This window comes from Anolis sagrei, chromosome 4 (assembly GCF_037176765.1).
Source record: "Anolis sagrei isolate rAnoSag1 chromosome 4, rAnoSag1.mat, whole genome shotgun sequence".
In the NCBI taxonomy this organism is placed as follows: domain Eukaryota; kingdom Metazoa; phylum Chordata; class Lepidosauria; order Squamata; family Dactyloidae; genus Anolis; species Anolis sagrei.
This window is the reverse complement of record NC_090024.1, coordinates 171,677,174-171,691,319: the sequence shown is the minus strand read 5'-3', so window position 1 is coordinate 171,691,319 and position 14,146 is coordinate 171,677,174. Positions and strand designations below refer to the sequence as shown.

General features: G+C 45.6%; 2 protein-coding genes across 2 annotated transcripts in view; both read left to right on the top strand.

The window, feature by feature from the left end:
* The window catches only part of TMEM61 (transmembrane protein 61), a 179,612-nt gene that overhangs the window by 70,744 nt on the left and 94,722 nt on the right, over window positions 1-14,146 (top strand). The gene's annotated exons all lie outside the window — the stretch shown is intronic.
* The window catches only part of PCSK9 (proprotein convertase subtilisin/kexin type 9), a 35,854-nt gene continuing 28,908 nt past the window's right edge, over window positions 7,201-14,146 (top strand). The window contains exon 1 of the mRNA XM_060773569.2: window positions 7,201-7,686. Coding sequence (XP_060629552.2) covers window positions 7,480-7,686 — 207 coding nt within the window. The 5' untranslated portion in view covers window positions 7,201-7,479. The remainder of the gene's footprint in view (window positions 7,687-14,146) is intronic.

The following is a 14,146-nucleotide window of genomic DNA, read 5'->3' as shown; positions in this document are numbered from 1 at the left end:
CGGCTATGGTATTCAACTGATTCCTGTTTCAATTCTTGAATGAACCTGGGGATCCCTGCTCCAGAGTTACTCAAATGATCCCTGGAAACAAGTGCCATGTAAAGTGCACATGGGTGGTACTATCACAGTGGTTCTCAACCTGTGGGTTCCCAGATGTTTTGGCCTTCAACTCCCAGAAATCCTAACAGCTGGTAAACTGGCTGGGATTTCTGGGAATTGTAGGCCAAAACACCTGGGGACCCACAGGTTGAGAACCACTGTACTCTCCGTGGACACCAGACTGGCTCCTTCCCTGATGATATTCCGCAGGAAATTAAAGACTTGGTTGTTCAAGAAGGCGTTCGAACAAGAAGTGCAATGATTGGTAATGACTATAGGAATGGAACAACGGAAAAGGATACTGGATTGTGGTTTGGACGATGAGACGACGCGGAATGGCTTTTGTAGTAATGATGATGTTTTTTGATGATGATGTTTTTGTTAATGCTGGATTGTGGATTATTTTATATTGTGTCTTGAATTTTGAACCTTGTTCTTTCTATGTTGTACACCGCTGTGAGTCGCCCCAGGGCTGAGAGCAGTGGTATATAAGCAAAGTAAATAAATAAATAAATAAATAAATAAATAAAAGTGTTCATTTACTACACAATCCCAACCCAGAAACAAAAAGAAAGAGAAAGCTGATCTAGAGATTCAGAATAGTGAAGTGTCTGAGCATTGGATGATGTTTCTGGAGACCAGAGCTTGAACCCCACTTAGCCTTGGAAAGTCACACTCTTTCAGGCGAGTCACACCCTCACAGCCTCCAAAGGAGACAAAGGCCAATCCCCCTCTGAACAAATCTTCCAAGTAAAACTCCATGATATGCTCACCCTAGTTTTGTCATAAGTCAGAAACCACCTAAAGACACACAACACAGAAGAGAAAGGGGTGGAGTAGGACAGGTTTTATGATGCTATCACTGTATATAAAACCCCTGTAAATCTCAATTATAGCATTTCAAAATAAGCATTTAGACTCCCCTGTATCTCTGACTGATGACGCCCTTAATTCTTATGGGCTTTGTTCCCACACCGAGTCTCTTGAAATATGTGCCAATAGGGCTCTCTCTCTTTCTCTGGCTGGAGTCCTGTGCACACTTTCCATGTGCTGAGCAGGACTTACCTTTGAGTCAACAAGAAGAGGACTGCAATTTTTATCCACGGGGCTGCTTGGCCTTTTGAAATAGGAAGAGGTCACTACACACATTCCTGCAGCACTGACTCCCATATCAAGCGATGGCATGCATGTGTGAAAGTACCATCTCAGATTCACTGCCTCAGAAATAACTTATAGTTTCCTTTGTCCCCCCCCCCCCCCCCCCCCCGCGCCTATTTTCTTTACTTTCTACCTTGGCAAAGCACCAAGGAATAATTTGTCCAGGCAAGTGCATATGTATGACCCCCATACATATGAATGCAGCACATGTGGTTTGAACTACTGGCAATCAACAAAATATCTCACCTCTGGGAATTTTATAGGTTCTCTAGGTCAGTGTTTCTTAACCTATGGGACCCGGATGTTTTGGTCTACAACTCCCAGAAATCCCAGCCATTTTACCAGCTGTTAGGATTTTATGGGAGTTGAAGGCCCAAACATCTGGGAACCCACAGGTTGAGTACCACTGCTTGGTGATTCTATGGTATGCTTCTTTCACAGAAGGATTCTAGGAACTGCATATAGGTCCTCCAATGCAATCTATGGTAACTTCTCATTTAAGTAATTCATTCAATGAGGTTTGCTATTATGCATGGTTTCCTAATTCCTCTGAAAGCTGCCCAATTTTTTGGGCATGTTGCTCACCTTTTGTAGAAAAGCGGCACAGTTTCCTATTATTGCAGGGACAAACATTTCAAGTGTGCTAAAGCTATAGGACAAAAAAACCAAAAAACCTTTTCATTGTTCTTGACATTGACCAGGAATCAGATTTTTTTTTACCATCCTTGCACCACACTCCAGTGGCTATATGGACCAGATGCATACAGACAAATGCTATGGAGGCCACTGGAGCTCTGAACCTGATAAAGTAGCCTTTCTGGGGATGCTGAAATCCACACCAAGCCCAGATTCAAACTCCACCCAAAACCACTCCAACTAGTCCAGAAAGAGTGTGGTCAGGATGGACAGCACATTAACAAAGTACCTGTTCTGTTCCAGGAAGAACTGATGCCCTTGAAAGAGTTCTTATTTTTCCTTGGATATGGTATACATATATATGCTGGCACTTGTTTAAAAGCATATTATAAATCCTCATGAAATGAAACAAACATCAGGGGCTTTATTGCTTTACTCTCTGTAATTCAGTCTATAGTCCATTTCACACCCAGTCTGATTTTTGTTTAATTTTTATTGTACATCATTGGCTGATTAATACTAACTTAGGCGATCCTTCGTTGTCTTCCAAGATCAGTGTGCTGGCGGTGGGTCCATAGGTGACTGTGGAGCTCAATTCTTGATCTGCATGTTCTCCCACAGTGAGGGCATTGGTTTCCAGGTGGAAGGTGGTCTCGGTCAGGGATGGCTTGACGCGTCTTCCTCTTGGCACGTTTCTCTCTTTCGCCCTCCATTCGTGCCTCTTCAAATTCTACAGCACTGCTGGTCACAGCTGACCTCCAGCTGGAGCACTCAAGGGCCAGGTCTTCCCAGTTCTCAGTGTCTATGCCAGAGTTTTTAAGGTTGGCGTTGACCCCATCTTTAAATCTCTTTTCCTGCCCACCAACATTTCGTTTTCTGTTCTTGAGTTTGGAGTAGAGCAACTGCTTTCAGAGATGGTGGTTGGGCATCCAGACAACATGGCCAGTCCAGCAGAGTTGATGGCGGAGGACCGTGTTGGAAGAAGCAAAGACCACTGGCTGATTAATGTTAATATGTTGAACACATGATGACTGCAACCTCAATTGGTGCCTTACCCTTAAAAATAAACTATCCCAGACAACATGCAACAGATGACATTTCTTCACAATACTGTATTTTTCTGGAAAAACTCTTCAGCTGCCAGTCATCCCTTGCATCTTATCTGTGCCCGCAGTCATGAAGAAACTTTTTCTGACATAGTTAATCCAGTGGAATTTGTTTTTCTATGGGGAAGTGAGGGGAGAAAATGCTGCACTATATGACCCCCATATTTGAAGGGGACAATGTCCCCAAATATATTGTAGAAAAAGGAAACCATGGATAATATGGAATGCCTTTTTCCTGCTTCTTGGCAAGGGGTTGGACTGGATGTCTCATGAGGTCTCTTATCTCAACTTATCTCAACTCTGAAATAATTGTACCAATTTGGGTGGCACAAGTTTTTGTCCCTTTCTCTTTCTTGGAAGACTGAACTAATTGTCCCATAGCCAAAAGAGACAGGCCCTTTGCCCCTCTAAACTGCCTTCAGGTGTTATGGAGCACCTCATTCATCACCAGTATTGAAGGGACAGCAAACAGTCTACCCTCCAACTATCCAGGTTTGGCAGTCCTAGTCTTGTTAACCCTTTGCAGTCCTGCTTTCAAATGTCCCAGTTTCTCTGTTCTCATTTCAGGTTACTCAGGCTGGAAACAGAGTCTGAAGCTCGCAAGTAATTTACACTCAGTTTACTCACTAAGAGGAGAGGAGGCAAGTTTATCAAATCTGCAGATGACACCAAATTGAGAGGGAGAGCTATTAACACACCTCAGAGGACAGGACTAGAATCCAAAATGACCTTAACAGATTGGAGAGGTGGGCCAAAACTAACAAGATGGATTTCGACAGGGAGAAATGTACTAGAGAAGGCGGAGAGGGGACATGGTAGTCCTGTTTAAATATTTGAAGAGTTGTCACATTGAGGAAAGGGGTGGGCTTTGTTGACGCTCAGGGAACTAGGACATGGAGCAATGGATCCAAATAGCAGGCAAAGAAATTCCACCTCAACCTTAGGAAGAACTTCCTGTTGGTAATTGCTGTTGGGCAATGGACTATCCTAGCTTGGAGGATTAGGCTTTTAGGTAGAGGCTGGACGGCCATCTGTTGGAGTGCTTTCGTTGTGTCTTCCTACATGACAGAACGGGTTGGACTGAATGGCCCTTGGGGTCTCTTCCTATTTTGATAATAGGAAAAGGCTCTATCCTGCCCTTCCTATGGAGCTTAGGCAAAGGCTAAACTGCTGCCTGTCCTAGCTCCTCATTAGTAACTATTTGTATCATATTGATACATGTTTTCCCCTTTTTTCATCAGTGAAATAGAGGCCCTGGTGGCACAGTGGGTTAAACCCTTGTGCCGGCGGGACTGAAGAGGTTTGATTCAGGGGTGAGTGCAGGTGACCTCCCCTGTCAGCTCCTCCTCCCCATGCAGGGACATGAGAGAAGCCTCGCACAAGGATGGTAAAAACATCAAAATATCCAGGGATCCCCAGGGCAACATCCTTGCAGATAGCCAGTTCTCTCACACCAGAAGCGACTTGCAGTTTCTCAAGTTGCTTCTGACACAAAAATCAGTGAAATGTCAAAGGGTATGCCAGTAGGTTGCTATGATTTTACTGGGCTGTATGGCCATGTTCCAGAAGCATTCTTTCCTGATGTTTCACCTGTATCTATGGCAGGTCTGTTGGAAACTAGACAAGTGAGGTTTATATATTTGTGGAAGGTCCAGGGTGGGACAAAGAACCCTTGTCTGCGAGAGGCAGATGTGAATGTTTCAATTGGCCACAATGATTAGTAGGGCTGGGCAACCACGGAAAAATTTGTTTCTAAACTCGATTTATTTTTTGGGTTTTTTTGCGTTTCGATATTTAAAAGAATTCCAAAATTTTTCTTTAAAAAAGTTCGATATTTACGAAATTTTGTAAAATTACGAAACAATACGAAATGAATACGAAACTATTCGTTAATGGCGGACACGACCGCGCAATACGCTAAAAAACCTCAATATGGGACAGGGGGAACTTTTGAAGCTTCCCTCTCCCTCTGTTGTTGACTGTTGGTGTGATATTTATAATTTTTTTTCACTGATTAAACAAACAACAGCTATAAAACTTGCCCCAGACATGCGGAAATAATAACGAAACGATTTTGAAACGATTTCAAAACGAATACGAAATGAATACGAAGCAATTACGAAACGAATTGAAAAATTCATTTCATTTTTAAGATGCTCCTGAATGGTTCAATATCGCTTCGTTATAAAAAAAAATAACGAATTTTTAACGAATTACGAAATTACGAAACGAAACCGCCCAGCCCTAATGATTAGCAATGAGTAGCCTTTCAGCTTCAAGGTCTGGCTGCTAACTGCCTGGGAGAATTCTTTGTTGGAAGGTTTTAGCTGACCCTGATTGATCCATGCCTGGAATCCCTTGTGGACAATTTCAACAGAAAGGAGGAAACCATGAAAATGGACAAAATCTGGCTACCAGTATTTTAAAAACTCTAAAATCAGAACAGTAAAGAATGAACAAAACTCAGAAACCAAGGGAATTCCAGACAGGAAACAATCAGGGCCAGCCAACACCTCCCAACAAAGGATTTCTTCATGCAGAAATCAACCAGGCTATTCAATGCTAATCAAGGTGGCCAGTTGCAATATTCAAACTTGCCTCAGGAAGACAAGAGTTCTTTCTTTCACCCTGGACACTCCACAGATATATAAACCTCACTTGCCTAGTTTCCAACCTCTGAGGATGCCTGCCATAGATGTGGGCAAAATGTCAGGAGAGATTGCTTCTGGAACATTGCCATACAGCCCAGAAAACTCACAGCAACCCTGGGATTCTGGCCATGAAAGCCTTCGACAACACAGTATGCCAGTAGCTGCCTGATGAGCATACCAGTATGCAAAAAAGGGGGTTGTCACTTTGCCTCAGGCAACCAAATACCTTGGTTTACCCCAGTGTTTCTCACCCTTCCTAATGCTGGGACCCCTTAATACAGTTCCTCATGTTGTGGTGACCGCCAACCATAAAATTATTTTCGTTGCTTCTTCATAACTCTAATTTTGCTACTGTTCTGATTCATAGTGCAAATATCTGCTAAGCAGGATGTATTTTCATTCACTGGACCAAATTTGACACAAATACCCGATATGCCCAAATTTGAATACTGGTGGGATTGGGCAGGGAGATTGATTTTGTCATTTGGGAGTTGTAGATGTTGGGATTTATAGTTCACCTACAGTCAAAGAGCATTCTGAACTTTACCAACAATAGAATTGAACCAAACTTGGCACAAAGAACTCCCATGCCCAACAGAAAATACTGGAAGGGTTTGGTGGGCGCTGACCTTGAGTTTTGGAGTTGTAGTTCACCTACATCCAGAGTGGTCTCAAACAATGATGGAACTGGACCAAACGTGGCACGGATACTCAATGTGCCCTAATGTGAACACTGGTGGAGTTTGGGGGATATTTGGGAGTTGTAGTTGCTGGGATTTACAGTTCACCTACAATGAAAGAGCATTCTGAACCCCACCAATGATAGAAATGGGCCAAACTTCCCACATAGAACCCATGATCAACTGAAAATACTATGCTTTCTGATGGACTTTGGCGACCCCTCTGATACCAATTCATGACCCCCCCCCCCCCGGGGTCCCTGAGCTGGTCTAGCCCCGCTCTGGATAATTCTCCTCAAATGTTAATTTTTGTCAGCATTGGTTGATTTCTGCTAGGAAAACCATGCTTCCCAGGAAGGGATCCTGCAGAAAAGTCGGCGCAGCCTTCCTCGCGCTCTTTGGGACGCTCCTGTTCCAACAAGCTCCCCAAGAAAGCTTCCCAAAAAGAGCCCTTGAGCCGAGAAGCCAGGGCGCCGGGCTCTCCAGTTTCCTCCTCGTCCTCCTCCTCGTCCCGCCTGGAGGCTCAAGTCCTCCAATCAAGTTCAGGCACGGAGCGAGGGAGGGAGAGACACCTTTGCTTTTGTCTGCAGGGGAATGCCTTACCCCCCTCCTGTTCGAAAACACCCCGAAAAGAAAAAAGAAGGAACCCAACCCCTTGTAACCTGAAACGCCTAAGCCTGGGCATCCACCCCACGCGCCCAAAGACTCCCAATTAATGTTTAACAAGCGCGGATGGTCCGATGGGGGAAGAGTGGCGTGATCGGGCCACATCCACGCCCCAAAAGATTGTGAGGAACACGAGAGGATGTAAAGGAAGAGGGAGGGAGGGAGGGAGGGAGGAAAGAAAGGGGAGAAAGTCAGCCAAAGAGAGAGAGAGAGAGAGAGAGAGAGAGGGAAGGAAGGAAGGGAGGAAGAAGGGAGGAGGGCGGGCGCGTGCGGTGCGCGTTCCCGGGGCGTCATTTTCGTGGGCTAATCCCTCGCCAAGCCGCCGCTTGCGAGGCTGAGCAAGGAGCAGCGCTTCGACGGGTTCTAGGTTGAGGCTTTGGGCGGGTTCTAGGTCCCGTCTGTCCACGAGGGCCTTCATTCAACAAGGTCTGGGACTTGGCAAGAGTGAGGACTCTGCTGATCCCCGCTCTCTCAAACATAAAAATGGGAAGGCGCCTCTCTTTGGCGGCTCCGCTGCTGCTGCTGCTTGGGCTTCTCCTGGTCCTCCGCCCGCCTCCCGCGGATTCCAGTGTCGTGGATGCTCCGGACGAAGAGGACGACCCCACGCCCTCCTTGGCTTTAGAGGAGGAGAACCAGGACGAGGTCGGGAAGGACCGGAGCGCCCCCGCCGCCTTCCATCGGAGCAAGAAGGTGACTCGAAAGGGGGGGGAGGGGGGGCGGCTTTCTGCCCACCGAATGCAGTTGGAGCCCACGCTCCCAGCCCTGGCCCGGTCCTAGAGGGTCCTAGAAGTTGTCCATCAACAGAGCCTTTCGCTTTCTGTGCCAGAGAGCGCTGGCTGTCTCGCCAAGCAACTCCTGTGCTTCCATAGCATTGAGCCAGGGCAGGCCCAGGGGGGTCCAAACTGCCTTAGCTCGACGGGTGACTTTGGGCTGGAGGAGCCCCTGGTGGCGCCGTAGGTTAAACCCTTGTGCCAGCAGGACTGCTGACCGAAAGGTCCGTGGTTCGAATCCCCGCATGGAAGCTCCAGCTCCCCATGTGGGGACATGAGAGAAGCCTCCCATAGGATGGTAAAACATCAAATATTCGGGTGTTTCCTGGGAAACGTCCTTGCAGACAGTCAATTCTCTCACACCAGAAGCGACTTGCAGTTTCTCAAGTCGCTCCCTGAAACGAAAAACAAACCTTGTGCTGGAGCCATGCACATGGGGGTGCCAGCTTCCAGTGCAGGGACATGAGAAAAGCCTCCCACAGGATGGTAATACATCAAACATCTGGGCATCCTCTGGGCTACATCCTTGCAAACGGCCAATTCTCTCACAGCAGAAGCAACTTGCAGTTTCACAAGTTGCTGCTGACACACACACACACACACACACCTTGGGCTGGAGCCATGTGCACGGGAGCTTCAGCTTCCAATGTAGGGACATGAGAGAAGCCTCCCATAGGATGATAAAACATCAAACATCTGGGCATCCCCTGGGCAACATCGTCATTGCAGACAGCCAATTCTCTCACAGCAGAAGTGACTTGGAGTTTCTCAAGTCGCTCCTGACACACACTAAAAAAAATCCAACAATAAACACCTTGGGCTGGAGCCATGCGCATGGGAGATCCAGCTTCCAATGCATGGACGTGAGAGAAGCCTCTTACAAGGATGGTAAAACATCAAACATCTGGGCATCCCCTGGGCAACGTCCTTGCAGACAGCTAATTCTTTCACAGCAGAAGTGATTTGCAGTTTCTCAGGTTGCTCCTGACACACACACACACACACACATACCTTGGGCTGGAGCCATGTGCATGGGAGCTTCAGCTTCCAAGGTAGGGACATGAGAGAAGCCTCCCACAAGGATGGTAAAACATCAAACATCTATGATTCATTCTGTTGTGCTCCAGAACTTTGCTGAAAGCCACACAAAGTGTGGTGATCCTCAAGGTACCAGATCCCATCTGATCTTGAAAAAGTTAAGCTGGGGCAGTCCTGGTTAGTACTCAGAAAGGGGATCGGTAACTGGCTGTATTTCAGAGGAAGGGCCTGGCAGAATCAGCTCTGAGGATTTCTTGCCCAAGAAAACCCTACAAAAATTACGGGGCCACCATGAATCTATAGCAGGCATGGGCAAACTTTGGCCCTCCAAGCTGTTAGGAATGGTGGGAGTTGAAGTCCAAAACACCTAGAGGGCTGAAGTTTGCCCATGTCTGATGTATAGGCAACTTGAAGGCACATGGGCAAAGATGCACAGTTCAGAGTGAGGATGAGCTTTGCCTGTTGACCCAGTGGCACATATGAAGTGGGACATTCTTGGCTCCATTGAGCGTTAAAGAAGCATCTTGGGTCTTCTCTGCATTCACTCCAACCACCCTTCCCATTGTTCTTGGTCCTAGCGGTCTGAAGAGTTTCTAGGGGAGGAGCTCCATCACAGAAGCCATGGGACACGGTTTCCCTGTGGGTTCTCCTGCCTCTCCTGCCACCTGTGTGCAGGGTTGGTTCGGCTGTATATAATCGTTGCTTTTGCTTCAGGTGGCAAAATATCTTGGGAGGGTAAGGGTTTAGAGCAGGCATGGGCAAGCTTGGGCTCTTCAGGTGTTTTGGAGTTCAATTCCCATCACTCCTAACAGCCTCAGGCTCTTAGGAATGGTGGGAATTGGAGTCAAAAACACCCGGAGGCCCAAAGTATGCCCATATCTTGTTTAGAGCATGCTAGTTATCTATGACAATGGTTCTCAACCTGTGGGTTCGCAGATATTTTGGGCTTCACCTCCCAGAAAACCTAACAGCTGGTTAACTGGCTAGGATTTCTGGGAGTTGTAGGCCACAACACCTGGGGACCCACAGGTTGAGAACCACTGATCTATGGGTAGATCAGTCCTTGGGAACTGTCATCATCATGGCAACTTTAAGAGTGTACCTTCAAGTTGCTTTTTGACGTATGGCACCCTCATTAATTTAATAGTGTTTTCTTCAGTAGTAGAGAATACTCGGAGGTAGTTTTTGCCAATTCCTTTCTCTGAAATATAGCCCACAGCACCTGGTATTCCATCCAATGGTAACAGGACTGACCATGCTTAGCTCCCACAATCAAACAGGACTTAATGTCATGACTTTAAACAGACGTGAAGTAGGACCTTAGCCTATTATTCCCCCAGTTGTATTAAAGTGGATTACAAAATCACACCATTCTGTTTTGGGTAAGGCAGCGTTTCTCATCCTGGGGGGTCGCAAAGGGTGTGTCAGAGGGGTCGCCAAAGACCACCAGGAAACACAATATTTTCTGTTGGTCTTGGGAGTTCTGTGTGCCAAATTTGGCTCAATTTCATTGTTGGTGGGGTTCAGAATGCTCTTTGATTGTAGTTGAACTCTAAATCCCAGAAACTACAACACAGAAATGTCAAGGTCTGTTTCCCCCAAAATCCACCAGTGTTCACATTTGGGCATATAGAGTATTTGTTCTATCATTGTTTGAGTCCACAGTGCTCTCTGGATGTAGGTGAACTACAACTCCCAAACTCAAGGTCAATGCCCACCAAACCCTTCTAGTGTTGCCTGTTGGTCATGGGAGTTCTGTGTGCCAAGTTTGGTTCAATTCCATCGTTGGTGGAGTTCAGAAAGCTCCTTGATTGTAGGTGAACTATAAATCCCAGCAACTACAACTCCCAAATGACGAAATCAATCCCCCTCACAACCCCACCAGTATTCAAATTTGGGTATTTGTACCAAATTTGGTCCAGCAAATGAAAATACATCTTGCCTATCGTATATTTACATCACAATTCATAACTGTAGCAAAATGACAGTTATGAAATAGCAATGATAATAATTTTATGGTTGGGGGTCACCACAACATGAAGAACTATATTAAGGGGTCGTGGCATTAGGAAGGTTGAGAACCACTGGGGTAAGGAATAAGGGTCCATAATGTTCAATTTTAGCTGCATTGTGCGGGAAAGGATTCCTAGCAGGAAATGAATATGCAGACCTGTCCCAGGTGTTTCTCTACTAGTCTGCACCTGTAGCATTTTGCCTTTACTCGCATCCCACTTGTCTGCTGAAAGGCAGAGCTGATTATTAAGCTCTTGTGATTTCAGAGATTAATGTGTTGTGATGGAGCCATTGGTTTAAAAAAACTGCTTGCTCTTTCTCTTTTTAACGGAGCTAGAAACCTGGTGTCCAGGGTTAGGGTTATGTAGAGGAGATGGATAGATAGAAGGGTCCCCAGGCATCTTGCATTATAGGAGCCCCTGGTGGCGCAATGGGTTAAACCCTTGCGCTGGTAGGACAAAATATCGACAGGTTGGAGGTTCAAATCCGGGGAGAGCACGGATGAGCTCTCTCTGTCAGCTCCAGCTCCCCATGCAGGGACATGAGAGAAGTCTCCCACAAGGATGGTGAAATATAAAAACATCCGGGCGTCCCCTGGGCAACATCTTTGCAGTTAACTAATTCTCTCACACCAGAAACGACTTGGAGTTTCTCAAGTTGCTCCTGACACAGATAAAAAATCTTGCGTATATTGTTTTATGTGATCTCTTGAACGTTGCCAATTGCTTATTTGAGTAAATGCATTCATTTCACACAGTGCATTTGAACCCCATCCTGTCCGTTTGTACTGAACGCCTAACAGAAAATGGTTGGCATCCTTGATGGTTAGTCCTGTTTAGAGTAAATCTATTTAATCAGTTGTTAGATAGAGAGTCAACATGTGGGTAAATCCTGCTGAATGACTGGGTCTACTCTAGTCAGGATTAATGACAGAATTTAGGTCATTGACTATCAAACTGCTATGTGCAGCAGGAGGTTGCATGGCTAGCCAGCTGCTGTCTCTGCAGGGAAATTCGAGCTGTCATTTCAAAGGATACTTCTCATGCTTCAAGGGGGTGTAGGACAGTCCTGAATCTGGGTGTCTGGGCAGCTTCCATTCAGCCAGATGACCAGCGCCTTCAGCGGTCTTTTGGCTGAAAGTGGCAGCCGAGCAAGATTTGTAGCTGAGCGTGCAGAATTCTTAAGGGGGAAAAAAGCCTCATTGTATATTGGTTTTAGCTTTTTTTCTAATGAGAAGAATGTAGGGCAGTGTCTTTGGCGCACATGTGGCCAAGTAGAGATTACTGAAAGATTGGTGTGTGGTTCAGAGATTGAAGTGTGGGAAATCTCTGACTGAAACCTCCGAAAAGCAGGGGAGGGGTGTGTGCAATGGCTAGAAATGTTTGTTATGGCTTTCGCACATCTGGAGGACTCCCAGATAAGAGGAGAGAGAGAAAGAGAGAGAGAGAAACTCTTTTATAATGGGAGATAGCAATGATTTTCTTTTTTCAGTTCTTAGTTTTTCTGCACATCCCTCATTGTCTTTCAGCTACATCCAGATTTGTGTTTTCACTGTCTCCTAATAGACGGGAAATATGTCTCAGGGCCCTTCCACACAGCCCTATATCCCAGAATATCAAGGCAGAAAATCCCACAATATCTGCTTTGAACTGGGTTATCTGAGTCCACACTCAGATGATGTGGGATTCTCTGCCTTGATACTCTGGGATATTGGGCTGTGTGGAAGGGCTCTCAATATCAAGGCACAAAATCCCACAATATCTGATTTGAGCTGGGTTTGGCAACATCTGGAGGGTTCCACGTTCCCTATTCTTGGTCTATTGAATATTGATTTCAGTAATGTTACAATGGCCCCTTCTACACTGCTATATAATCCAGGATATCAAAGCAGATAATCCACATTACCTGCTTTGAACTGGATTATATGAGTCTACACTCATGTGGGATTTTCTGCCTTGATATTCTGTGATATAGGGCTGTGTGGAAAGGTCCTAAGTTCACACTGCCATATATCCCAGTTTAAAGCAGAACATGTGGGATTTTATACAGCTGGGTGGAAGGGGCCTTACAAAGTCAAAAAATAAAAAGCGAAGCACAGATTTTGGCTAGATGTGTAAATACTGTGGGCTGTATTCCAATCCTAAAAAGCCCTAAAAATACCAAGTCAGAAAATCCCACAAGATCTGCTTTGAACTGGGTATCTGAGGGTCCTTCCTCACAACCCTATATCTCAGAATATTAAGATAGGAATTCTCACATTATCTGAGTGTGGATTCAGATAACCCAGTTCAAAGCAGATCTTGTGGGATTTTCTGACTTGATATTCTGGAATATAGGGCTGTGTGGAAGGGCCCTAAGTTGGATCCAATATAGTGCTGAACTGTCAGGCTGGAGGTAAAGGTCAAGAAAGTCATATTTGCAACAACCTGTTACAGGGCCCTTCCACACAGCCCTATATCCCAGAATATCAAGGCAGGAAATCCCACATTCTCTAAGTGTGGACTCAGGTAAGCCAGTTCAAAGAAGATATTGTGGGATTTTCTGCCTTGATATTCTGTGATATAGGGCTGTGTGGAAAGGTCCTAAGTTCACACTACCACATATCCCAGTTTAAAGCAGAAAATGTGGGATTTTATACAGCTGGGTGGAGGGGGCCTTACAAAGTCAAAAAATAAAAAGTGAAGGACAGATTTTGGTCAAACATGTGAATACTGCAGACTGTGTTCCAGTCCTTAAAAGTTCCTCTTCAGCTCCTTATTTCTCAGACACTGTGTATTTGTATTCCAATCATATCTGAATCCTTGAGCGAGAGAAGCTGACAGATAGGGCAAGCAATGTTTGGATATAAATGGCATTGTTTTGCCGCTATCCTGTTCTGCTCATTTGTCCCATGCTGATGCAAAGGTTTTCCTCCCACAAGAGGAATGCATTCAGACAGACACAACATGAAACTAGTGGATTGATTAAATGCGCTTGCTGTGCTTTCTGCTCCCTTTCCAGTGTGTGGTTAAATTCATATGCTCTTCAAAGAAAGCAGACAGTAGTATCATTTGCACAGTACACTTGTATTATTTCTTAACGAAATGTTTAAAATGTTTACGAGGGTGTCTGTGCCCGAGTTGTACCCAGTTCGAATCTGGGGAGAAAGGGTTGAGCTCCCTCTGTCAGCTCCAGCTCCCCATGCGGGGACATGAGAGAAGCTTCCCACAAGGATGGTAAAACATCAAACATTTGGGCATCCCCTGGGCATTTTCCTTGCAGACAGCCAATTCTCTCACACCAGAAGTGACTTGCAGTTTCTCAAGTTGCTCCTGACACGAAAATAAAAA